This window comes from Homarus americanus, unplaced genomic scaffold, assembly GCF_018991925.1.
Source record: "Homarus americanus isolate GMGI-L3 unplaced genomic scaffold, GMGI_Hamer_2.0 scaffold74, whole genome shotgun sequence".
Taxonomy (NCBI): domain Eukaryota; kingdom Metazoa; phylum Arthropoda; class Malacostraca; order Decapoda; family Nephropidae; genus Homarus; species Homarus americanus.
Genome location: NW_024716951.1, coordinates 2,568,117 through 2,594,561, shown reverse-complemented (window position 1 = coordinate 2,594,561; position 26,445 = coordinate 2,568,117). Strand labels below are relative to the sequence as shown.

Below are 26,445 nucleotides of genomic sequence, written 5' to 3'. Positions count from 1 at the left end.
CTACAACACCCCACCATCACCACCCCTACACCCTCACCATCCCTACACCCCCCCCTCACCACCACCCCACCAAAGACTCGTCCACAAGCTTGAGCCATCTTTCCTGCAGCAGCGACACTAACGAGACTGTAAACTGCCTTAGCAATGGCCAGCCCCGTCCTCCCTAACAACTTACCAACTCCTTAACTAATTGCCAAACTTAAATTCCACTTCACTCCGGCTACAGAGGGGGGAGGTGAGAAGGAGGATTAGGGGTTAGCAGGATGGAGGTTAGGGTAGAGGGGATAAGGATGGAGGTTTAGGGGTTGAGGATGGGGGGGGGTTAATCTAAGAGGTGGAACAATTCGCCAATGAGTATACAGGTTAGATTTTAGATTGCCCTCGAGGAGGCTAGTTTATTGAGCACCCCCTTACATCCTGTGCAAGGTGAAGTGCAGAAGAGTTTACAGCGCCCATCTGGGAAGCATGCAGAGTTCATGGCTGCCTTTATGACTCATGCATTAAGGGCGTAAAAGCCTGAAGGGTCATGGGTTTTGTCAGCGCGTTACAGGTTCTGGTGTCAGGTGGGGTCAGTAGAGCCCAATTCGTCAGTCATCACTTTCTTTCGTGTAAGGTGGCACCATACAGTAGGTCATCACTATCCCCCTTAGACGGTAGCACTATATAAAGTAGGTCACACCTCACCCCCCTCAGTAGATGACACCATACAGTAGGTCACACCCCACACCACAATGAACACTGACCCCAGCCTATACCCACACACAGCTGGTCCATCTGTCTGTCTCATGACCAAAGGCCACAAGGTCACCTCTCAGGGTACAGCTAGTCCTTTGATAACCATCTCGGCTCAATGTGTCCTTTTATGCTAGCTTCTTAATAATAAATGAACATTGAGTCTTAAAATCACACCAGTTTTTGTGTGTGTGTGTGTGTGTGTGTGTGTGTGTGTGTGTGTGTGTGTGAACAAGAGTCAGGTAGATGGGAGCTCTTAACACCTCCAGTTGGCAGAAAACTAACCAGGACATGAACAAAATCTTAAAACAGAATCCATCACTGTGTCGCAGAGCTTCAGCAAGTCAATAAGGTCTTGGCTTCTCCTGTTGCAAAGAACGAAAAAAAATAGCAAGCGTGCGAACCTTTGAGAATCTATCTTTGTGTGGAGATAAGCGAGCCTGTTAAAGAGATATATTAACGAGAGAGCCTTGGAGTATCCGGGTGAGGAGAAAACACAGTTAGGAGCAGACGAAACACACTGAACCAACGTTATGTATGTGTACCAACTGATAGCACTTTATGTACAGTCACTAAGACACATTACCTATACAAAATTGTGTTGAGAAAATATGACAGTGGACGAAGGATTTTGACAACCTTACCGAGACAACATGAGTCGCAGTGTTCTGAACTCATCCACCCCCCCCCCAGTACAGTTAGTTTTTTGAGTGACTACCTACTGGCTAAAAACAATCGAACGTACATACATCTGACGTTAATTCCCTAAGCGTGAAAGTGTGTCATTGTTGGATGAAGAGGAATGCCAGGGTATTGTTGACTGCTAGTGCTGGCTGACCCCCATAAAAGTGCAGCGCCCACTGGAGGCCAAACACTGTCGAACCAACGTCACACTCAGCCCACCATAAGCCTGTCATTGAGGAAGAGGTGGGTGGGTGGGGGTGTGGAAATGCCTGGATCTGTTCATTGCTCGTGCTGGTGATGCTTTAATGGTACAGGATTTTGGTAGGTTGCAGTTGTGTGTCACCCCTACCACCACACTCAACCAAACTGAATACGTCGTCTACTAAACCACTCCACCCACCACAACACCACTAACACAACAACAACACGATACCACGACAACATCACACAACCACACCACTACCACCATTACCACACCACATGTTCAAACCAAAACAATCATGCTAAAATCATATGCAATAACCCTCTCCCCACACACACACGAGCGCAGGAGTGTAAATAAATAGATATACTGTATGTCAGAACGGTACAGTTATCATCCCCGCCTGCACCGCACCGCACCACACCAGCGTGCCCTTGTGTGGTCGGGACGGGATGGTGGTCGGGAGGTTGACATTTTGATAATTAATTATACTAATTCATACGAGGTCACTTAATAATTAGAATTTTAACCTTTTGACCAGAGATCCTTAACTATATGAGGGGAGTTTTGTGACCAGCTATAAACCACAACTTGGCACTGTACTGTACACGACAGGAGAGTTACGGTAGGTGTTACTGACGATCACAACAGGAGAGAAATCCCACCTTAATTAATTCAATGTAGGGTCTAAATACAGTAGATAAAATTAATGACAGGCGGCTAAAAATAAAGCAATGTATCATATGCTGGGGCTAAAAATAGATTCGTCCAAAGTCATGAAATATAGTCGTAATAATGTAATATATTTCGTCATTAACAACATGATTTATAATAGGGCAAATTTATATATAGAACATAACAAAAATCATACAGAACATAGGCTGTAAAAATAGTGCAAGTAAAGTGTAAATAAAGCCTAACTATAGTGTAAACATGGAGCCTAGTAACACGGTAAAAATACTATCACTAAAACACACAATATTTAACAACGGGAACTCACAACATGAAAAATAAATAAATAAATTCAACTTATCAATATGTACAGTGCGCTAAATAAGGGTTGTGTCCTGTGCCAAAACTCGTAAAAATCCCCGATACAAACTGCAGTGGGAGGTCGCGTTTACAAGATTGCAGCCACTTTTACCCTAAATAGGTTAAAAGCATTTATAAACTTGTCAGCCAATCAAAGGCGAGTACGTCACAGCCCAAAAATAAACGAAGCTATTTCAGCATTATAAGAACATAAGAATGGAGGAAACTGCAGCGGGCCTATTGGCCCATACTGGGCAGTCCCAGCTACACCCAACCCCTATCGCTCATATATCCATCCAACCTACTTTCCAAGCTATCCAGCGTATTCGAGTTAATGATGATGTTTGTTAACTTGTTCAATTCATCCTCTATTCTATTTCCAAACCAATGTTTACATATTTCGCGCCAAAATCTAAATTTGTCTAATTTAAAACCATTGTTACGAGTTCGCTCTGGTTGGATAGTTTGAGTACCTTTGTAATGTCCCCTTTGCTTAGCCCTGACTTCCATTTATACACCTCTATCAAATCGCCCCTCACTCTACATCTCTCGAGGGAGTGCAAATTAAGATGCTTTAACCAATCTAAGTACTCAAGGTTCCTAATGCCCGGGATTAGTCATTCTCCTCTGAATTCTTTCTGTGGATTCGATATCCATTCTGTAATACGGTGACCGGAACTGAACTGCGTAATCCAAGTGAGGTCTCACAAGCGCAAGATATAGTTTTAGGATGACCTCTCTAGTCTCCTTTGTATAAACCCAAGTACTTTATTAGCCTTGTTTCGAGCAAATACACATTGTTTACATGGCTTAAGATTCCCACTATCATTACTCCTAAATCTTTCTCACATTCGGATTTCTCTATGATAATGTTGTTCATCTGACATTTGGTTTCTCTGTTTACATCTCCTAGACTAAGTACTTTACATTTGTCCACACTGAATTTCATCTGCCATTTTTCAGACCATTCGAAAAATTTGTTTAGATCTTCCCGTAGTTTTGCAGAGTCCTCGTCAGATTTAATTACACGCCCTATTTTAGTGTCATCGGCAAATTTACTTATGTTGCTGTCTACACCGATATCTATGTCGTTTATGAATATAATAAATAATAATAGTCTAAGCACTGATCCTTGGGGTACTCCACTAGTGAAGTTACTCCAATCTGATTTAGTGCCGTTAATGCTCACTCGGTTTCCTATCCTGTAACCACGCACTAATGCATTTTAGAATATCTCCTCCAATGCCACGAGTCTACACTTTTCTTTTTAGTCTTTCGTGTGGGACTCTGATGTGGTATATCTTGACTTTAGCAAAGCCTTCGACAGAGTCGTGCCTCTCGTCCACTGATTCGAAAACAGCTGAAAAGAATGTTAATAGATTTTTTAGACATGAAGACCCGCTTGTGAAGCCATGTTGGGAATCATTGATCAACTTGTGCTCATCCAGGTAATATGATGCATATTATTTTCCTTCTTTTGCAACTAATTAATTATACACACACACACACACTTTGATGGTGTATAATAAATCATACAGCCTCATTATAAACACTAGACGATATACAACTAAAGTAATACAACTATCAAAAGAAAACAAATTAACAATTAGCTGAAAACACACACACACACACAACTGTATATTTTCAGCCTTCTGGCTGCCAAGCTCTTTCAATAAACCGTTAATTATTATTACACACACACACACACACACACACTTGAGTGGTCAGAGGGGGACATTTCCGCCAGTGGTGGGTGAGTGAGTCAGTCCAACCCAGCACTAATATGGGGGTCCTGGGGCCTCGTGTGAACACTGGTACTGACCTCTGCTTAACCCACCAAGTTCAGACGCGGGTAAAAAGTGTCTGTGTGTTGCCAAGGCTTATCTGTGTAATTATTTTATTTGTCCTAACTCATTTTATCTGATTTTTGTATATGGTTTTATTATTATTATTAAAGGGTTCGAACCACGCTAATGAACACTTGCTTAAAATCAACTTCTTAACTTTAACGATATCAAATTACCAGACATCAGAATATTTAAACATTAATACATAACCAATGAAGGGAGTAGTGAATGGGGAAGACATGGCTAAAGTGAGGAGGAAGTGAAGAGTGTGATGTGGGAAGAAATAAAAAAGAGGGAGGGAGGAAGTGAAGGTTTAAACACAGCTGATCCGACAAGAGTTCACTAACTAGGTCTTCCGGTCTCATTAAATCTCCACAAACGCATCCTAACTCACTGTCATGACCGCCCATACTAAACACCGCGATTAACCAGTGTGTTAAACCATCGCAACTCTGACACTTCAGGGCCACGCTTACAAAATAATAACACTTAAGAATTAATCCCACCTGCTAGCGACAAACCGGTGTCAGATATGGATCTCAACAACGGCGATTATTGGTTACGATTGGAAATAAACAAGACATTTCAAGATCAGTTTCTTTACTTACTTGTTTATCTATAAAGTAAATAATGATTGAATAAAGATATATGATAATAATTACTTGAAACAACTTATTTGTTTAGTTTGGAGTAAGTAAATACATCAGTATTCTATCCATATACAAGCTAGTTTGCATATAGTTAATCTGCACTAAAGTATTGACTACCAGAGTGAGGTGACAGCGATTTGGCGGTACCTGGCATTGGTTGACTGGGTGAAGTACTGTGGGACATTTGTGGTGATGTGTGATACTGTGGGATATGGTAGTATGGCGGCACTGAGGGACATGGTAGTGTGTGGCACTGTGGACCATGGTAGTGTGTGGCACTGTGGGCCATGGTAGTGTGTGGCACTGTGGGCCATGGTAGTATGGCGGCACTGACTGGGGACATGGGTAGTGTGTGGCACTATGAGGGCCATGGTATGTGTGGCACTGTGGGGCATGGTGTGTGGGCACCCATGGTAGTGTGTGGCACTGTGGGCCATGGTAGTGTGTGGCACTGTGGGCCATGGTGAGTGTGTGCACTGTGGGGCATGGTAGTGTGTGGCACTGTGGGGCATGGTGTGTGTGGCACTGTGGGGCATGGTAGTGTGGCACTGTGGGCCATGGTAGTGTGTGACACTGTGGGGCATGGTAGTGTGTGGCACTGTGGGGCATGGTGTGTGTGGCACTGTGGGCTATGGCAGTGTGTGGCACTGTGGGGCATGGTAGTGTGTGGCACTGTGGGCATGGTAGTGTGGCACTGTGGGCTATGGCAGTGTGGCACTGTGGGGCATGGTAGTGTGTGGTGGCACTGTGGGCTATGGCAGTGTGTGGCACTGTGGGGCATGGTGGTGTGTGGCACTGTGGGGCATGGTAGTGTGTGGCACTGTGGGGCATGGTAGTGTGTGGCACTGTGGGGGTGGTGTGTGACCATGGTAGTGGCATGGTAGTGTGTGACACTGTGGGGCATGGTAGTGTGTGGCACTGTGGGGCATGGTGGTGTGTGGCACTGTGGGCTATGGCAGTGTGGCGGCACTGAGTCATGGCAGTGTGGCGGCACTGGGGTATGGCAGTGTGGCACTGTGTTAGTGTGTGTGGCACCTGTGGGCTATGGCAGTGTGGCGGCACTGAGTCATGGCAGTGTGTGGCACTGGGGTATGGCAGTGTGGCATTTCGGGGCATCTTAGTGTGTGGCATTGCTGAGCAAATTAGCGTGTGGCACAGTAGCGTGGGGCAAGTGTGGCCCTGTGGGGCCACAGTACTGGGACAAACTCTTAAGAGGTTGGTTGATGAGAAGGATTGGGGCAGGTTGAGCAGGGTAAGGCAGGTTAAGGCAGGTTTGGGTGCAGGGGGGGGGAGGGAGAGAGGGCAGGAGGGAGGGGAGGGAGAGAGGGCAGGGAGGGAGGGAGAGAGGGGGCAGGAGGGAGGGAGGGAGAGAGGGAGGGAGGGAGTGGGCGGTGTGGTGGAAGTCGACCAACTATGTGGCTCTGCGCGTTCTCATATGCTCGTGTGCCCCGCCGTTGATGGCATTTAATTTTAGCGTTTAAATATCTCCCTGCAGTCTACACACACTCGCTGCCACTGAACTCACAACATGTTGTACATTTTCTTCACGAGGCACTCACTGTGACCAGTGCCACGGAGGTAACACCCAAAACACGATTAAACTGTGTGTTTAAAATATAATTTCATGTTTCTCAAATCCTACCAGCCAGGCTACCCAGAAATCGCATGTCCTTCCCCCTAGGAGAAACCAATACGGGTTATGTGTTCGTTCTAGTGTTATGACGATTGTAAATTTATGTAATGGGTGTGCAGTACTCACCAATTACTGTCAGCAGTACCGAGTGCACTGACATTTCCCGTAGAAAGTGAGAAAAACCACGCCTACACCCGAACGGCCACAGAACGTCTATACTCCACGAGAGCGTTCCCTCCACTGACGGTCTACACTCGACATGCTGGAGCCATGAGCCTCGCCACCACTCGTTCCCTCCGCCGACCAAAGTAGTCCTCCTTATTTTATTGCATTAGTTACCTTTTCTCGTTGAGATAACTGAAATAAACATTATTATTATAATATTTATTCTAGATATAATTTTATCTATAAAACTGATATGATATACATGGAATTTACGTAAAACAAGTGCTTTCAATTCCCATATATTTTCGCTGAAATATATAGTGTAAACAGACCAGAGCCTCATTTAAATGGCCCCCCAAAAACACCAACTTAACTTTCCACTTCACAGTTCATATACAGGTAGAACTTATGCACCTGTATGGATGTGAAGTGGCTCTATAATTGCCTGCCAAGGTTTTTATTAAAGCGAGGAGGTCCTGAATACCTCGACGTACAATATTGGCTGTACTGCATCACCAATAACTATCACCAGTTAATGTAAATTATTTGAATTAATTCACTTGGAAGAACAAGCTGTGTGGCATAAACCACGTAAATGTCTTTGTTTTAACACATCTACATATTGTATTTTTATGTATACGCGAATACCGTACACTTAACCAAGGTCAAAATATTACTCTCAAAGGCAGTTCCATTCAATCAACACACACACCCTCACCTGTGTACGCATACCCAGACATACACACTTACAAACACATAAATACCTTCCTACATACTCTGATATATTAGCATGCATCTCAACACACACACACACACACACACACACACACACACACACACACACACAATAATTACAAATATCATTTAGCGACAAAATTATGATGCCACAGCTCCAACTCTACTACTACTACTACTACTACTACTACTACTACTACTACTACTACTACTAACAATAACAATAACAACAACAACAACAATAACAACAACAACAACAACAACAACAACAACAACAACAACAACAACAACAACAACAACAACAATAATAATAATAATAATAATAATAATAATAATAATAATAATAATAATAATAATAATAATGATTTGATGGTTAGGATGAATTAGCTTCAGTCTGATAATTAAACACCCTAATGATACCTGGGAGATTAGGTTAGGTTAAGTTAATTTAGGTTAGGTAAAGTTAGATTAGGCTAGGTTTAGTTAAGTAAGGTTAGGTTAGGTTAAGTTAGGTTAGCTTAAGTTACAAAGTTTAATTAATCGTGAGGTGAAATAAGCTTCGAGGCTGGGAGGGGACGGGGGTACGTGGCCTCTGCTGCGTCAATTACAGCATCGGGAGGGAACACTATCACAGAAACACTCACTCAGGATGGCGGGGGATTATGAAGGCTTATCGTACTGGCTCACACAAGCGACTACTCTTACCATTTTAACCTGACTTGTGTTAAATAAAGCTCAGACTAAACTAACAATCCATTTAACCTAACCTAATCTAACCTGACAACCTCGCCTAACTTAACTCATCTAACCTGATCTAATTTAACCTAATTGAACCAATATGACTTAACCTGATCTAACCCACCTAAATTAACCTACCCTAAGCTAAATCAACCCACAGTCATCTTACTTCAACACCAGACATTAACTTTCAGAAACTTCATCTGATACGAATATGTCAGTCAGGTTTGTTGTTCATGTGTGTGTGTGTGTGTGGTTTGTTCATTAAAAAGCTGTGTATGTGTGTGTGTATTATACCTGAACTGCCCATGTACATTGTATAACTCCACTGTCTATGTCAATGCAAATATGATTTATTTTTCTGCCTCGGTCTCTGTTTTTCTGTGTGGTTGTGGACATGTGGTGAGGGAGGAGCAGCCTAGGAGGGGAACCTAGTGACGTGTCCGCCTCAGTCAGCTCCCGCGGTGTTACTGGCGGTAAGGCTCCTTTCATCTCTCACCAGGTGCCGACTCCATCGTTTTAGCGCCTCAAAAAAGTGCAAGCTTATCTGAGGATGATGCCACATGTTAGTTAACGAGGTCACCTGCCCACTATAGACAGGGGGAACACAGCCAGGTTCCATTGATTTTAAATTCCTGACAGAATCCTGGTATGTTGTTGATGGTTGAATTGATATCCGGAGGAGCAACCGCCACCACGCTCTTGGTCGAACACTTAACTTTACACCATCTTAAATATTGCCTAACTTTAACCCTTTGTAGCTGCTGATATTCCTTTGTTTTCGTGTGAGCCTTGGGTTACGACTCTCAAGGATTCGTAAGTTATTTTTTTTATCTAATAACTGGATGAGAACATAATAGCTAGATACAATTTTGACAAGATTTGGCCACGATCTCTATGTGATACTTTTGCTTCAGAACAGACTGGAGGCAAGAAAATATGAATATATATATATACAATAAGGAAAATTAGATACTCAGGTCGTACGTGTACAAAGTTTTCCTTCAAACTGAAGACGTGAGAATATTATGCAGTTGTCTCACGTCAGCTGCAACACAACGACTGTGACCAAAATGATGTCAAGATTATACAAGGAATTGGATCTTGTACAGATTAAGAACCCCAATTTATTTCATCTGATAATTGAACACCCTAATGCTAACGTAAATGTATCGTAACCGTGTCTTTTATCTTCATGTGGGGAGAAAACGTTAACGTACAAATCTCTTGAGAATCTGGAGGAAAAATAGCATAGTTACCCAGACGAGAAAACGGAGACTATTTAGGATCACCCAAATATTCGTCTCGGTAATAACCTCCGCCCTGTTGCCCACCACCACCACTCGAATGTTGGGGCCAGTTCTGGGGTCCACTCGGGGCACAATACCATTTTGGGAGTCTGGGTGTGTCTCTAAGCCCCAGAATTAGCGTTATGCCTATTGTCTCCAAGGTTTAAAGTTGGCAGGATATTATATCTTGGCTCTGGACACAAGTCAGTTGCTTTTTTTTTAAGAAATATCGACGGAGGGCATTTTCAATACCATCAATCAATCCCAGAATATATATCTCACTTCAATCTTCCTTTGTAATGTCCGAAAAATAAACATTGAACCAATTATAAACTCGTATGGAAGCTTTACTGAATATCTATCTATCTGGCGTGTACAGTGTGGTAGGTTTGCACTGTGGCTGCTTCGTCTGGTGAAGGATCAGTCAGATCTCTTAATTAGCAGTAACATACGCGCTACTGCCCACATTCCTGACAATAACACAATAGTGCATGATGATGATGAGAGAAAGAGCGAGCAGGGTATAATATCAAGTACTACTAAATTAAAGTTACAACGTCAACTTCATCACCAACTTTTGTACCTGACGCCATAAGTACCAAGGGCAGTCAAGACCAGGCGTAGTCACAGTACTGTACATAAAGTAACAGCTCCCGGCACACGTCACAGCACCCACCTTCCCTTCTCTAAACAATGTCAAGTACCCATTCACAGTTGGTTTGGCTAGAGGCGTGTACAGAGTCATCTCTATGAGTTGGTTTATATAATTATGAATTACTGTACAACATTTTGAGGGATTACTGATCTGAAGCTTTTTACAGTAATGATATGATATAATATATATATACAGTATATATATATATATATATATATATATATATATATATATATATATATATATATATATATATATATATATATATATATATATATATATATATATATATAACTTTATAATGAACAAATTGTAAACTTGTACATATAACAATTGTATGAATAAATATGTCTCGATGGTTTTAAAACAAATCTTTTATATATGGAAGTTTAATACTGTATCAATATAAACATTCTATCACACAATTAATTTCAATACATACACATAAATTTATTCAAATGGAATGAACGTCATCCAGATGTGTATTGCTTAAGTGAAACTCCACAGTGAAGAAGAGTACAGTCCATGTTATGCCTCATCAAAGTGTTCATCCTAAATAACGTGACACATAGAGAAACCTCCATATAATGGGCTTCTCTATATAATCTGTGAGATGGGAATTTCACACTCTAATGGAACCTTGAGATAATGGACTTTCCTCTCCATGTAGTCAGTTAAATCAAGGCTTCACTGTAAAACATAACAATTCGTGCTTTACTCAATAAAATTTGTGTCATTACAAAAATTGTACCTTACTGGCAGTAGTACTTGGTTTAGTTTCTCAGTGATTTAGATATGCATCTAACTATAAAAAGAAAACATTAATAATTCTGGACGATTCCTCCTAAAACTATAATATTGTTAAAGCCATGCATAAAAAAAGGTATATATAAATTTCCACTTTTTTGTTATTCACACTGCTGTGGGCAGGACAAATAACATGATCGGGCAGAATAAGAGGACTGAATTTCCAAGGATAATGCATACAGTAGACATGATCTATCCACCAACTCCAAATACAATACATTACTGTATATCTACAATCTTGCCCAACTTGGGTGAAAAATAAATAATTCAGCACTGTATCAATAAGAAACAAACAATAGTCCATATGCTCTGGTCATTATTTTCAGACTGAATGTTAGCTATTTTCTGCCAATGGACAGGGGGATGTTTTTACTGCACTGTGCTATCACTGAACAGGGTAGCTACACTTCTTGCCCAAGGACCAAAAACAGTTAAGTTATAAACAAACATATACAACTGGTTAAAAAACTGGTGGTGAGAGATTCTTAAACGTCTCTGGTATCTGATGGTTGTTAAGTCATTCCTCTGGTAAAGACTGAAGCAGCTCCTGGGAACACTATTGTAGAAGGTACTGTATACAAAAATAAGGACAACTATTACCACAAGCGCAACTCAGAGATCCTTGGAGCATCACAAGGTAGTGATAACAATTACCATTTTACAGTACAAAAATCTATGTATGATATCGAATGACACAAACGACCATATTAAAAAATTCTAAAATCACAAAAATGCACAAGAGTGAATACAGACTACAAGTGTTATTACCTGGCATGATAAGTGTTATGCTGAAACAATGATAAAATCATCAATAATATCACAGTGAGTAGCAGGAAGAAAAGAATCATGCTAATATGCTTCACTACAAAATGCCTGAAAGACTACATGTACTGTAGTAACAAATGAAGAGAGAATGTTAAATTGAAATAAAGTTGAATAAAATCATGTAAAAATGAATACAGTACCCCACACTTCTCCAGTTTCTGCAAATTTTTTAACAAATTTATTTTCCCCACACCACTCGGCCATTACTGCTTCCTCCTCCTTATGACGATACACTATTCCTGTTTCCTTCAGATACAACTCACATGCAGAAGCAGAACCAAGTAATCAGCTGGGGGGCTAATCTTTAGGTGACCTAAAGGAAAAGACATTATCAACCAGAGGAATTACCATTCAGATAATCTACCTCAACCACCACCCTGATTTGTGGGGCAACTGGCTCCCTCTCCGTTAACTTACTGAAGAGCAAACAAAGCTATGAAATACTGAACCTGTACAAAAACTAAAACAAGAATCCTGATAAACATTTAACTTAATAATAAGAACCACTTTGCTAAAAATGACTAAACCATAAGAACCACTTTGCTAAAAATGACTAAACCATAAGAACCACTTTGCTAAAAACGACTAGGTAAACAAGAACCTGATAATAATGTAAGTGTTGGAGAAACTTTAGCTGCCACAAACACAGTCATCAAAAAAGTAAAAATAAAAGAATGCCTAAATTTTAAATGCTTATACTGTACCTGTACATATAATAAAATCTGGACATTCTTTTATGAACTTGTAGAGTAGAGTTTAGAATATATGTATATGTTATGGACCAGTTAGTAAAATGAACTATAAGAGAGAGATCAATAAATGCCCGCAGATACGAGGGAGAGAATGAAAAATATACACACAGGAAAAATAACTCGAGGTAGTAGTGTATATAAAGAATAGTAATAAAACTATTCTGATGAAAATCGATCAAATAAGAGAAATTTAAAAAAAAAATATTATCTACAGGAAATCAAATGCAACCCAAGTCAATCATCCAGAAATAAAACTTAAAAGATTTATAATATATAACTAAGCATTTCACACAGACTTGGACAGTTTCATTATCCCAAACATGCTGAATAATCTTTTTCTAATCTTATTTTATTTACAATCCCATAAATGTATTTACAGATCTTGTAATGTATAAGGGAAATAAACATGAAATATTCATATACTGTACTGTAGCAAAAATAAAATACAAATAATCAATTTCCTCTACCAGTTAGGTTCAAAATGAAACCTTAAAGTTAACACAGACTTAAAAGCCTTAACAATACATGTATTGTCACTTTTACTCTTTGAAGATAAAATTCTTCTTGACAAATGTATAAACTCCATTCAATTATACATAGTACTGCACAGTGTAGGCATACGAAGGTGAAAAAATACTTATAAATTGATTGTCGTGAAGTACCAACGTATCTCTTTTGACGTCTACTCCTGTAAACCAATTATTAAAAAATTATTCTATAAGGGGTGCCATTACCTGTACACTGTAGTAGTTCAATGTAGGGAGTAGTGTACTGTACTGTATTACTGGACCAATAGTCTGTGTTTCAGAAGATACCCATGCTGAACACACATCATCATTGTGTAACTAACCAAAACAATCATGCATAAACATTCATCCCCTTTTCTGTTATACATTCATCACATTACTACCTATCACCATATTGCAACTGTACTTAGGAACAGATTTGTTAAGAAAAGTATAAAACAGGCATTAAGAAATACACAAATCCTGTACAGAATTAGTAGAAACTATTTTGTTCCTACAGGACCTTGAAAAATTCTGTGATCTCACTGCTCTGGGTAAAACGATCTTGTACAAGATGACAATGAGCACTAACAATCCCACATCTATTCCTGCACATCAGGTGTCAAAAGAGTACAGTTAATACAGTAGTTAAAATAAACTGAACAAGAAAAAGCCTGCAGTATAAAATAAAACTAAGAGTAAAATAAATAAAACTGATAATAATACGCAACATAAATTAGAGGCCAAGTCAACACTCACTGTGTGTTAATTTAATTTTCAATGTGTGTCAAGAAAGTGTATACTGTAAAATGTGATCACAGTAAACCATCCAGCATTAAAAGTCATTTCAGAAATTATGGCTACAAAGTATACTGTAACTGGAGGAGCTAACAAGCTTCAACATACAACACACCTTTAAAAAATTAGGTACAAATGTTTTATTTACCACATTTATGGTATACACCGACATCTAAAACAATTTTAAGTAATCTTGTGCACACACAAATTTTCTCTGAGCTTTCTATTCCATCACAAAAATCATAATTGTCAGTTATTGGAGGTCACTGAATATTATATACGGCAATCATCCGTCATTGACGTGCTGAAGTGTGGTGTTGTAAACTAATTTATTCTTTTAACTACAATATATAAATGTAATGTACAGTTATGTAAAAAAGTATCTACCCGAGGGGTACCACAGTGAAGCAACCACAACCATGAGTCTAATTCTACTATTGGACCACTAATTCTAGATTCCACAGACTCGGTCGTGCTGACAACTCGCGAAGATGTCTGTGTCCACGGACTCAGTCATGCTGACAGCTTGCGAGGATGTCTATACAGTATTCCCTGCAATTTGTGCACTTCTTCTTGCATGCTCCAAATGTTATCTTACAATGTGTGTAGAACACAGTGATTAACGGAAAAAAAAATTGCTTGTACTGCATGCAATAGTGCCTCATACAAAATACATAACATTGTATTCAGTAATATATCCTAACTAAGTACTGTACTGTCACCTCAGTGATCTTATTAACATTGAGTTTGCTTCCCCCTGTGTGGCAGTGTAATCCCTGACATGTCTTTATACCCAGCAGGAAACAGCCATTATTCACCAAGATGGAGGCCTTCCTGATACTGGTGTGCCCTACACAACATACACAACTACAGTAAGATAAAACTTTTCATACATGCATGTTTTTTTTTTTACATTCAAAACATTTTTGTCAAGAAACAATACGATTCTTCTTTAGGTAGAATTTACAGAGAAAATATACCATGTAATATCTGTTAAGTGATGTTTGTTAATACAGTAATTGCCCAAATAGTATTATATTGTATTACTAACCACAGACAACAGATGTATTATTGGTACTGGGTGAATGATAATGTTATTTTATGATGAAGCAACACAACACATCCAGTGGATGTTCAGGTTGTACTTATTATGATGCAAAACAGCTGTTCTACCATTATCCCTGGCCGATGGATGAAGGTAGCATGAAGAACAGTAAGATTCCTTGACTGTCCTGATAACTGTGCATTCAGTCATGATACAGTCACTACCTGATGAATTAGAAACAGTCACTTGGAGATGAATTATACACAAATAGTCACTTGCAGATGATCTAAGAACAATGACAAACACATTTTATGAATTCATGGTTCAGATAAATTGACAGATGAAGGTTGAGGCACAGTGTCGGAAGACGGCTGACAAACATTTCTGACCGACTGTTGAGACACACTGTTTATCGTAGGATGAGATACACTATTAGCATACATTTCACACACATTACTTGTTGATGGGTGAGAAATATTTGATTGCTGTAATGGGTGATGTGAAGTGATGATATGTGAATGAGGCTCTTGATCACCAAACTGCTGTGACACACTGACTGGTGATAGTCGTGAATCACTGTTGGATGACTGTTGAGAGTTATTACTGACTGATGGCTGAGATAAATTGCTAGTTGATGATTGGGAGAGATTACTGGTTGAGGGATGACATGTAATATTACTTAATGATTGTGACAAAGTACTGGTTGATGGTTGTGAGAAATTACTGGTTGATGACTGAGAAGCATTACTTGTTGATGATTCCTCTCTCTGATATTCACTTATTTGAGTCTGGTTTCTTGGTGATGATGATGGCTGTTCACCTTTGTTATGGATCAGTTCAACATTCTTACAGTCTTGTTCCTCCTCCTCCACATTGCTTGAACTTTCATTATCCTGGTCATCACTAACTCTGTCTTCGTTATTACTTTGGTTCTGATTCCCAGCCAGTTCCCTTTGTACCTCGGGTTCTTTTGAGTGGAGGAATAGCCTTTTCAAGTCCTCAATAGTTACTGTGTTCTCATCGGTGTGGCGTGCATCGTAGTGGTGACGTAAGATGTGATACATTCTTTCTTCGATCGTTCCTCTCACCAAAAAACGATGGACAATAGTCTCCTTGGTCTGGCCAATGCGGTGAACTCTTCCAATGGCCTGAAGCTCGGCAGCAGGATTGAGAATAGGCTCGACCAAGATGACATGGCGAGCCTCGATAAGGTTGAGTCCGTTTGCACCAGATGATATAGGAAGCAGGAGAGCTGTGATCTGGCTATTGGCCTTGAAAGATGCAAGATGTCTCTGTGGACCAGAGACAGATTAGATAAGGACAAAATCATTATCCCTCCAACTCATATGAAATAAGTGAGAAGTGAATGATACTGCAAGCATTTAAAGATAGTTCATCATACAGTTCACACAAAACTCTTTAGTTCACTCAAGTTTATGAGTCCAGTGTCAGGAAAAAATAAACAAAGAAAATACCGTCATCACAAAGTATGACTAATGTATGACAAAGAAAACTGTCGGATGTCACTGACGAATAAAAATGTAGGAATGAGATAAATAACGAGCGATAGATAATACAACACCACCACCAACCTGAAACTTTGAGTGCTGGTGAAGAGCTCTATATGTTATACCGTTCTGGGCAAAGGCATCGGCTATGACATTGAGAACGTCCACCCAAGACGAAAACACTAGGACTTTGGCACCAGGATCAGCGAGTTTGATCTTCAACATGAGACGAACTACTCCCTCCATTTTGGTAGATAAACTCCCTTGTACCTGTCAAAGGCAACACGGTATAAAGCTTCAATAGTTTATTAAATTTCACAAATAATAATTGTAAGTAACCATAAAATATTTTTGGGGCCACCTTAATAATCTCCACCCCAGTTCATGTCACAAAGATTATCCACCCTAGAACTATTTGGGAAGATGTGGTTAGGTTAGCATTAGTGTTTAGGTGAATTAAGCTAGGGTGGAGAATGTTCAGGTGACCCCCTCCCCTTTTACCGAAATTTAATTTTGGATAAATCTCTTTGGCCGTACATTATATAATAACTGAATATTTCACTTATTGACAACATTATTCACCTTGACCTCCATCTCTTCCTTTGCTTTGCTGTCAACATAAGAAATCTCGCGAATTCTAGTTGGCTGGCGGCACATGGGACACTTCACGGAACCTGTACACCTGTCCATCTCATAAAACCCTCTATTACATAGAGTCCTCATGCACTCCAAACAGTAGCAGTGACAACACAGGAGAACTGCCCACTTCTCCCCAAGTTCAGCTTGGCAGATTGGACAAGGTTCAAGATTTTTACCGCCATCTTTTCCAAAATCTGTCTTTGAAAGATTCTGTAAATATAGAAGTTGGCCTAACTTTATTTTCAAGTCGTTCGTGGCGATGATCTTGTCCGATTTTAACTTTAACTCTTGAAGAGATAGTTCAGCTGGCTTTATCACATATCTAAGGGCCTCTATTTTCTTTTCCAAGTCACCACCATCTTTCTTCTTTTTTTGCTTGGGAACTTCTTCGTCTGGATAACGTAGACGGAGACGGATCGTGGCCATGTTCACTTCATCCATGGCGGACACAGTGTCAAACACAGCTCGCCACAGTATGCGGTAATTTTTGAATTCTTTTTTAGTGGCCTCCCAAACCTTAAAGTGTGTCTGTGAGTCCTCATATATCTCTTTCTCAACCCTTTCTAAGGATTTTGTCTGTAAATATTTCAAGACTCGTTCAGTCTCACCTTGACCCCAGTCTCCACGGCGAGTGGCCTGCATCACCTGGACCTTGTCTTTAACATTCTTTGTTTCTTTGGATACCCCAGTTGTTCTGCTGTGTTTTAACTCTCTCATTGAAAAGAGGGTTTCTTCATAGTCTTCAAAGAATTCATGTGTGGCACAGGTTAAGCACTGGGGTGGCTCCGACTCCATCGGACGCAGATGACAATCGATGGCTTCATCTAGCAAGGAAGCCGAATCTAGAGTTTGTAAATGTCTCACTCCACTAATCATATCAAGCCTCTGATCCTTCAGTTTTTTCATCTCAGCATTCAATACCAGTTGTAAGTGTGCCCGAGTTTTAACAGGGTAGAGAAGGCATTTGTGCTCCTCAAACCTAGAATACGAAGACAAAATCTCATCTCGTATCTCCAGCACAAAGTCATTGTCAAAAGATTGCAAGGCCGCCAGCCACCAACTTGTACCTAAATTATAATTATTTTCTAAAGTCTCCACAGCTTTAGAGTTCTGGGTACACTCTAAGTCAGCCGCAGTGACCTGCTGTGGGTAATGCTGCAGGTAGCGTTTACGGATGGTCTCCGCTTCCTCCCTGAGCGAGTCGTCCCTCAGTGTGGGTTGTATGCCTTGATGACCAGCCTCCAGGATCTCAGCCAGGTTGTGAATGGTGTGAAGACGCTGCAGACAGTCAGTCTTGATGTTTGTGTGCTCTTCTATGGACCTCAGCACATTTCGGTACATGTCAACAGCTTGTGGCCATTGTTTCTGAATGATAGCTATACCGGCAAGACCATTCATGGAAGCGATCAACAAACGATGAGCCTCTTCAGTCTCAAATTTAGTCTTCTTGATGAGGTTTTCTAGAAGCATCTCCATCGTCATGGTCTTGCGGTTCATTGACAAGAACTGCCCCTTCACAACCTGGAAAATACAAGCCACACTTACAAAACAGGTTCACGAATTCAGTTACTAAAATAAAAATTTTTACATGCATCACCAGCAGTTTCAATATCAGCTATACTGCACTGTACAATGTCTTAAAAGCCCAGGTACACCACTGATCAGCAAAGCCTTAAATATCCTACGGCCTTCATGCTTACCTGTGGATGGTTACACGCTTGACGTAATTTAAGAAGTGGCTGTATGAGAGAATTGAAGGTAAGTCTGTCCAGAGAGCTAAGTTTGATATTTGTGTCAGGGAACTTCTTCAGTCTGTTTTGGGCCTCATAAGAACACTCTGTATGCAGGCGCTGGTAGAAGTGCTCCTCAACACGTGTGAAGGACAGCCAGTGGACCTATGAACAGCAAACCAATGTTAAAAAAGTAAAAAAAGTAAAAGGGATACCTACTCACACCCTATTCTTTTACATTATGATACTTTCATTTAGAAAACATGACACAGCTTCCTAGATGTCCAATCTCCTAACATCTAGTGAGTCCTTCTCAAAACTTTCTAACTCCAACTTGGTCTTCCCGTCACCCTCCTCCCTGAACTCTTTATACCAATATCTGACATCCAACAGAACTTGAAAAATCTTAAATACAGTCTCTGGAGAATAACTGAGTGAGAATCATTGAACACAGACACACTGGGAAGTCAAAGTTTTCTGAAAGGCACACAGGTGACACTTACTTAAAAGTAGTGATGACAGATTGAGTAATAAGTTCATAATATGGTGGAGTCTGTTACAGAGAACTACTGGTACAGTATTAAGAATACCAGGACATAAGAAGTGAAATCTAGTGAGATAACAAACCTCCAGACGTGGGTATTAGCCTCACCTCCTCAATTTGTTGTGGGATGTCGATCTGGTGGATGACATCTTTCTTAGAGTTCCTCCACATGTACTGAGCTACAAGATCATGGAGAGGTTCTTTAATGCCGTGACAGTATGGCAAGTATAGGCATCTGTACCACCACTGAGCCACCCAGTAAGGATCTACTCCCAGGAACAACAGCAGACCCTGGTTAAGTACAGTACAGTATAAGAAACATTACTTAATTGTAACAGTGTTAATGATGCAAAACAAAAATACTGTGCATGAAAAACTGTGATAGCTTCAGGTACAATCATACAAACAACAAGAAACAGTCTCTCCCACAACTCATCACCATCATTCCTCAAGAATGTCTGGTGAGAACTTGAATAATAGGAATTAGTGCTGCATTCTAGAATTAACATATACTATATGTGCACTAGATTTAAATTAATTAACCTGGACCAGAGAATTGCTTACAGTATGGTAACTCAAACTACAATATAGGTATGTATATTCTATTAACATAAATCACATTAATTCTAATTTATTTAACACAAGCATCAACCAACCTGTAGCTCATTCACTGTCTTCTGTACAGGGGTGCCAGTGACGCACCACCTATTAATTGCAGCGAGTCTGAGGGCCATCTCGGCAGTCTTGTTGGTGGTACATTCGACCATCTGAGCCTCGTCCAGACACACCCGCCACCATTCGACACACGGCAGAGGGGACGGTGTTGCCATAAACCTCTTGGGATGTCGGAACCTGACGCAATGAATAGATAACTGACCATAATTTATTCTTTTTAGATTTACATTGAGGTGTCTGTAGCTTATTTATGCTTATAAAACCTGTACAGAGTTGATTGGTGTGCAGACTGAGAATGCTATCTAAATTCTGTAGACAATATTTGTTACTAGGATTATTCTACTTTAGTTTATGTTAAATCAAGGATGATAATGAGTTGTCTGTAGACTACAAAGTTCAATGGCATTTGGTACACCAAATACTTTCTTCTGGGGAGATGACTGTGTGCCATTGGCTAGTGAATTACATGATATTGGCGACTATAGCGGGTTGTTCAGTATAATCATGGCTGGATGTAACACACTTGTGATCTACATTTCCTACTCTGAAAACAATGTTCTGACAATGAGAAGCTCGGCTGGTACAACTGACGGGTCCGATATATAACACACCTTCGTCCCATCTGGCTGTTGCTGTGAGGTAAGTCGACGTAGTTCAGCTCTCGGCTGAGGGTCTCGTAGGTGGTAATGACAATATCAAAGTTGGCTAGGCAGTGAGGCTGCATGTAGCCCTGAGTTGCCACACCTTTATACACCAACATCCTAATAGCTTTGTGTTTCAGGTGCTTTATAATCTCATTCACCCACTGCAAACATAAAATCAGAGAATGAATTCCTGTGAAAATATTAATTTTTAGTCACAAGTGAAAATTCTGACAATTTAAGCATTTTGTAATTTTGAGAGAAGTCTTTTGAAAATGTATACAGTATATACAAATACAGTGAGAAATATAACTTATGTTACTTTCTAAAATCAAACAGAAACTGAAATACAATTAAGAAACTTATACACAATACACCTGTGCTCATTTTGATCCTAATATTAACAGACATAATTTAAGGAGTATAGAATGTAAGTCTTGAGATGGCCGCTCCTGGGGGACTGGGACAAAATGAAGGATCAACAATTAAATAATGAAGACAGTCTGTGGTGGGTACAGGTGAGGTAAACAATGGTTCTTCTAGTAACACCTGCCTCCCTTAACACATGAACAATAGATGTCTGGCAGGTGTTTAAGCTCAACAATATTTCAATAATAGTAGGAAAAGATCCCTGGAGAAGTGACTACACAAAACATTAACATACATTAAAACTTTACACAAAAGAGTTTTTAACCTTAAGCCACAATAATACACTGATCAGTCCCAATACTTCCCTCTTATCCTCTGTATATCCAACAACATTAATAAGCGTGTATGGCTGACCTGATAGACAATGGCAGAAGGCGTGACAATGAGAGTAGCTCCCGACACCACAGGCGGTTCCTGCGTCCAACAGTGAGGGCAGATGTACAGTCCTCTATAAGGGTCCATCATGTTGTACTGCACACAGTTCGCATGCTGCCACAAACTACACAACGAACACTGTACTCTGAATTTTTCGTCGCGGCTCTCAATTTCCGCAGACCCACAGACACACTCAAAGAAACTCTTCTGAGCTACTTTTGTGTCAAAAAAACATTGAATTGTCACTCGGTTCACAAACTCTTTGGCACTGTATTCAGCCATGCTGTTGGTGTACACAATCTGAAGTCTCTCTTTCATGGACATCAAGTAGCAAGGATCCTTCTTCCTCATCCTAAGAAACTTGCGAAATTCTTTGCAAGATCCTTCCTTCTTGTACTCTTTGGCATTACCATCCCAGCATTCTTTAATAATAGCAGACTCAATAGAAGACCAGTACGAGCTCTCGGAGATCTCTTGCTCAACACTGTAAGTAGATTTTTTGGGAAGTGTCTTTTTAACTGAACGTTTCTTTGTGGGCGGCTTGTAATTGTCCACTTCATCATCATCATCATCACCGAAGGAAGCGTAACCACAGACGAATTTTGTTGCTTCTCTCTTTGGTCTACCACTCTTGTTCACTTTACCTTTGTCTTGTTCTGTCTGTCTCTTTGGTATGTGTACTTTGATGCAACTTTGGGGCACCACAGGGTCTGACTTTACTTTCCTTCTGCCGGCTTTTCCCCGAGTTCTGTTCCTTTGGGCCTTACAATTTTTCACTTGATCTGTTGTGTCACCTACGCCAGAGTCCACGCTAATGTTTTCACTCGTACTGTCTCCCGTGACTGACTCTCTGACACCCTCGTCTTGTGGCTCTCCATCTAGGGTGAATATATCATTACCAGTTAACCTTTTACGATTAGGTTTCTGTGATTCAATACTAACTGGTTCTTGATAGGCCGGCTTTTCAACGTTCTGTCTCGGGTGACACAACATACACGACAGCACTTCCACGGTCTTTCCCAATCCCATCTCGTCCGCTAGAATACCTCCGGGAGTCGGCAAGATGGCCAGAGGTTTATCTTTCACCAGAAAACCTCCGTATCTGTTGAAGTAGAGAGTCACACCATCCTTGCTTGTTATCTCCACAAACAGACAGTGAAGATCACCCGAACCATCACTACTTTTCTTCTTTGTCTGAGTAAATTTCTCTTGGTGTAACATCCACTTTACAGCTGCCTTCTGGTATGGTCTTAACTGTGGGATCAAGCTCGGGTGTTGTACATCTAGAGCGCAATATTCTTTATCGCTGTGCCACTTCTTGATGGCAGAGAACAGCTCTTCCACGTTGTGCTTCAGGTTCTTGGTACCCGTGTAATTGAACGTACGAACACCGAAGAAATAAGACACAACGGCTCCCAAGGACTCATTACATCGGATTCTTTCACTGGGATGTTTTAAATCAGATACACCTCCATTCTTTAGGAAAACATTCAACGTCATTTCATCGGTGGCGTCGTCGAAACTCTCTAGCTTAAGGTCAAAATATCTCTGGGTGGACAAGCCTTGCCACACCTCCACATCCAACACACCTTCTATCATATAGTGGCGAAAATTAACTGCAGAAAGCTTCCTCTGTTTTGATTTTTTTGGCCTCCCCTCAGAATTCCACTCGAAATAAAGGGCACTAGTATCAGCTTCTACACTCACATACACCCAAAACTCTGTACAAGGTATCTGATGAAGGCTTTCACTTGTTACTTTATCTTTAAGTTTGAAAGTTATATTTCCAAAATGACAGAAATTGTTCTTATCTCTTTCTTTCCTTGGGCTAACAACACAATTTTCATTAGATTTTGAAACTTTTGCATAAAACTGGGACTTGTCGAGTACATTCTTGAACTCACCATAGTTCACCTTCTCTCGTACAACTCTCTCTCTCCTTGGCTGATAAACAACTTCGTCATCAATTTCGTCGACGAAGTCATCATCTCCATCCTCATACCTGACTTGAGCAAACCTACCCCAGTGGACTTCTCGCGGTCGTAAGGCCGGATCTCCCAGAGCTCCGGGTATGAAGTCTATATCGTTGTCGTCATCGTCAATAAGATCGTCGTTCAGCAGGAGAGCAATGTCGTCTCTATTATTCTCGTGCGGTGGGGCAGCTCCCTCCTGCCTTGGCTCAGCACCTCCATTACCCTGCTGGTTGTCTGCGGGACCGGCACCATCGATCAAGTTCCACTGCGCCCTTCTCTGCTGGATCTCATTTAGCTGTTGTGGAGGCTGCTTACTGCGCACCATTATGCTCCTTTATTATTCTGTGGGATAAGACATATGTGCAGTCATTAATGTGCAATAATAATGTTTCTTTATACTATGGTATAATACATCAGGCGTTATTTTTACATCTCATCATTAAAAAGTATCTGGTGAAGACTAAGAATCCCATTTATTTCACCTGATGATCAAACACTGCAATGTAATGTAACCTAACCTAACGTAACAGCATTAGGGTGTTTAATCATCAGGTGAAATAAGCTAGGGTGCCTAATCTTTATGAGATCCAATGTACATAATCAAATGTCACAAGAGGTCGCTCTATTGTAATACAAGTGAACTTTGAACAAGGATGATATGAAGCTTATACTAAGTCTGGGGGGAGGGGGGGTCATATCACAGTACTGTACTAAGCCATTCTAGACTTGCCCAAAGGACCTTACTGGAGAGAAGCATCTGATGGCCTTTTTAGTTATCCTTGGTTGTACTAACTTTCTGTTTATCATTGTTTGTACACCTAAGGTAAACACTGTATACTTGCACTGTCTGTACCCATGTTAAGCTATATACCAGTATCATCATTGTCTATATACAAACTGAATCAATGTACAATACTTGTATGATGCAGATTTGATGAGAAAAAGAAACCTTGTTTTAGGTGAAAAGCGTACAGTACAATATCTTGAAACAGAAAATGAACCACACATACCTAACCTAACCTCTAGTAAATTATATAACTGAATTTTGCCAGATGTGAATTTCTTTCTGTTTTATAGGTACAAATTTTTTTATCAACTGCATTAGTAAATGAATCCACACAAGATAATAAAAATGTCCAAAGATGATCATTGAGATTAATAAAACCATAATAAATTGTGCAAAATACAGTATGAGCATTAATATTAAATAAATTGTTTATAAATCATTGGCTGACACAGTGACCAGGTGTCAATACAACTAATAAATCTACCAGAGTTATTTCTGTCTAGCAAGTTATTTCTTCCTCAAGGTCTCCCAGTGAAACATAAATTCATTAATAATACCAATTCCTAACTCACCAACACTCGCTCTTATACACACTTCAAAGACGACAGTCCATACATGCCCTTCTGGGTAGACCTATATACATGTTCAAATAATTATTAACTTTTATGACGATTTAAATGAATAAAACCTCTACCTAAACCATCTCCCTTACCTCACACGTTACTGAGTCTGTGTATCAACAACCTCACAGCCGCTCCCCCTCACGCTAAGATGTCTTCCTATTAATGATCAACAAAACCTTTAAACCTTAATACTACGAGGATTTATAAAGCCAGATAACATAATTATATTAGAGTATTATATTTATTAGAACCCGATGTTTATATATATATATGAATGTAAGTTTATTGTAGTGGGTTAAATATTGTCATCTATTGTATATATACTATATGTCACAAAAGGATGATAAAATAATCTATTCCCACAGTTTATATTATTATTATTTTAATTTGATAAACAATTATTAATTATATATGACTTATAGGATTTTTTTAATGTTTAATGAAATTGTTATAGAGTTATCTACGTGTGTACTGGCAGTGTTCTGTGTTGTAGGGATGACTAAAGGTGACGACCAAGGAACTTCTTATTTATCTATATATTATCACTAGAATAAAACTATAAATTATAAATGTACGAATATAGGAACTATACATTTTGTTATAGTATAATATGTACTGTTATTTTAGTCAGCTGAAGTGTCAGTTTTTAAGGTGTCGGATATTCTTGATTAATATTTTATACTTGAAAGAAAACAATTTAATTATTCCAAATAACATTAATCCTATAATTTTTATTTTAAATACTTACTCAAAATAAATTTCTACAGCCTAAAAGGAGGTCAGATACCATGAGCTTGACATTGGTTGGTAGCTTATTTTCAACCGGGTATTTTAAAAAGAAAAACGCATTTTTTTTTCACTCTATTAAAAATTCTAAAATACCATATATAATTTAAGTGGTTGTGCATAATTTACTACATTCTCTGGCGCATTAAAGTAATGTGTGTATTACAAGGACGCCACAGACAGCAACAAATATGTTAATGCATTGAAGAAAAATGTAATATAAATTTTTTGATTAACAATTTCATGATAACACTGATAAGTGACAGTGCTGATCACAGTTAAAAGGCCAATCAGTGGGGAAGAGGTATAAAATATGATAAAGTACACTAAAGTTAAGTAATTGCTCTATAGTGCAACCATAATAAAAAATTAAGGTCTCCCATCAAAATTGCTAATTCATTTTCTTTGAAGAATCATAGAAAATGGATGTAAATAAACAGTTCATGAGGGAAATTAAATGAGGGACTTAAATAACCTGGAGTAGAATTAAAGACTTTGAATGAGATTAAATGCTGAAATTAAATGACTTTGAATGAGATTAAATGCTGAAATTAAATGACTTTGAATGAGATTAAAGGTATTACCGTTGTATTAAATAAATCAATCGAGTATATTTAATTAAATGGCGAACAATAACAAT

At 39.6% G+C, this 26,445-nt stretch overlaps 2 protein-coding genes across 3 annotated transcripts in view; both read right to left on the bottom strand.

Annotated features, from left to right (window-relative positions):
- Positions 1 to 7,016, bottom strand: part of LOC121858618 (protein mothers against dpp-like) — a 64,240-nt gene extending 57,224 nt beyond the window's left edge. For both annotated transcript variants that reach the window (XM_042355135.1, XM_042355136.1), the window contains exon 1: positions 6,907 to 7,016. The gene's annotated coding sequence lies outside the window, so the exon portion shown is untranslated. The remainder of the gene's footprint in view (positions 1 to 6,906) is intronic.
- A 3,719-nt stretch (positions 7,017 to 10,735) lies between these two features.
- On the bottom strand, positions 10,736 to 25,166 carry LOC121858617 (E3 ubiquitin-protein ligase SHPRH-like). The gene is made up of 9 exons (XM_042355134.1): positions 25,109 to 25,166; positions 21,616 to 23,951; positions 20,803 to 20,996; positions 20,173 to 20,368; positions 19,625 to 19,807; positions 18,943 to 19,137; positions 17,186 to 18,763; positions 16,688 to 16,873; positions 10,736 to 16,387 (listed from the first exon to the last, which is right to left on the bottom strand). Exons 2-9 carry the CDS (start codon positions 23,932 to 23,934, stop codon positions 15,413 to 15,415), a joined length of 5,826 nt encoding a protein of 1,941 aa, XP_042211068.1. The 5' UTR covers positions 23,935 to 23,951; positions 25,109 to 25,166; the 3' UTR covers positions 10,736 to 15,412.
- Positions 25,167 to 26,445: the final 1,279 nt, after the last annotated feature.

What these genes read in the sequence shown, in the direction of transcription:
- LOC121858617 (XM_042355134.1), bottom strand. Translation starts at nt 23,934, where the DNA reads ATGGTGCGCAGTAAGCAGCCTCCACAACAGCTAAATGAGATCCAGCAG. An exon ending in CTTCTGCCATTGTCTATCAG is followed by an intron (nt 20,997 to 21,615) that starts GTCAGCCATACA and finishes TTATGTTTGCAG; the next exon opens with TGGGTGAATGAGATTATAAA. An exon ending in AAGCGTGTAACCATCCACAG is followed by an intron (nt 18,764 to 18,942) that starts GTAAGCATGAAG and finishes TGTATTTTCCAG; the next exon opens with GTTGTGAAGGGGCAGTTCTT.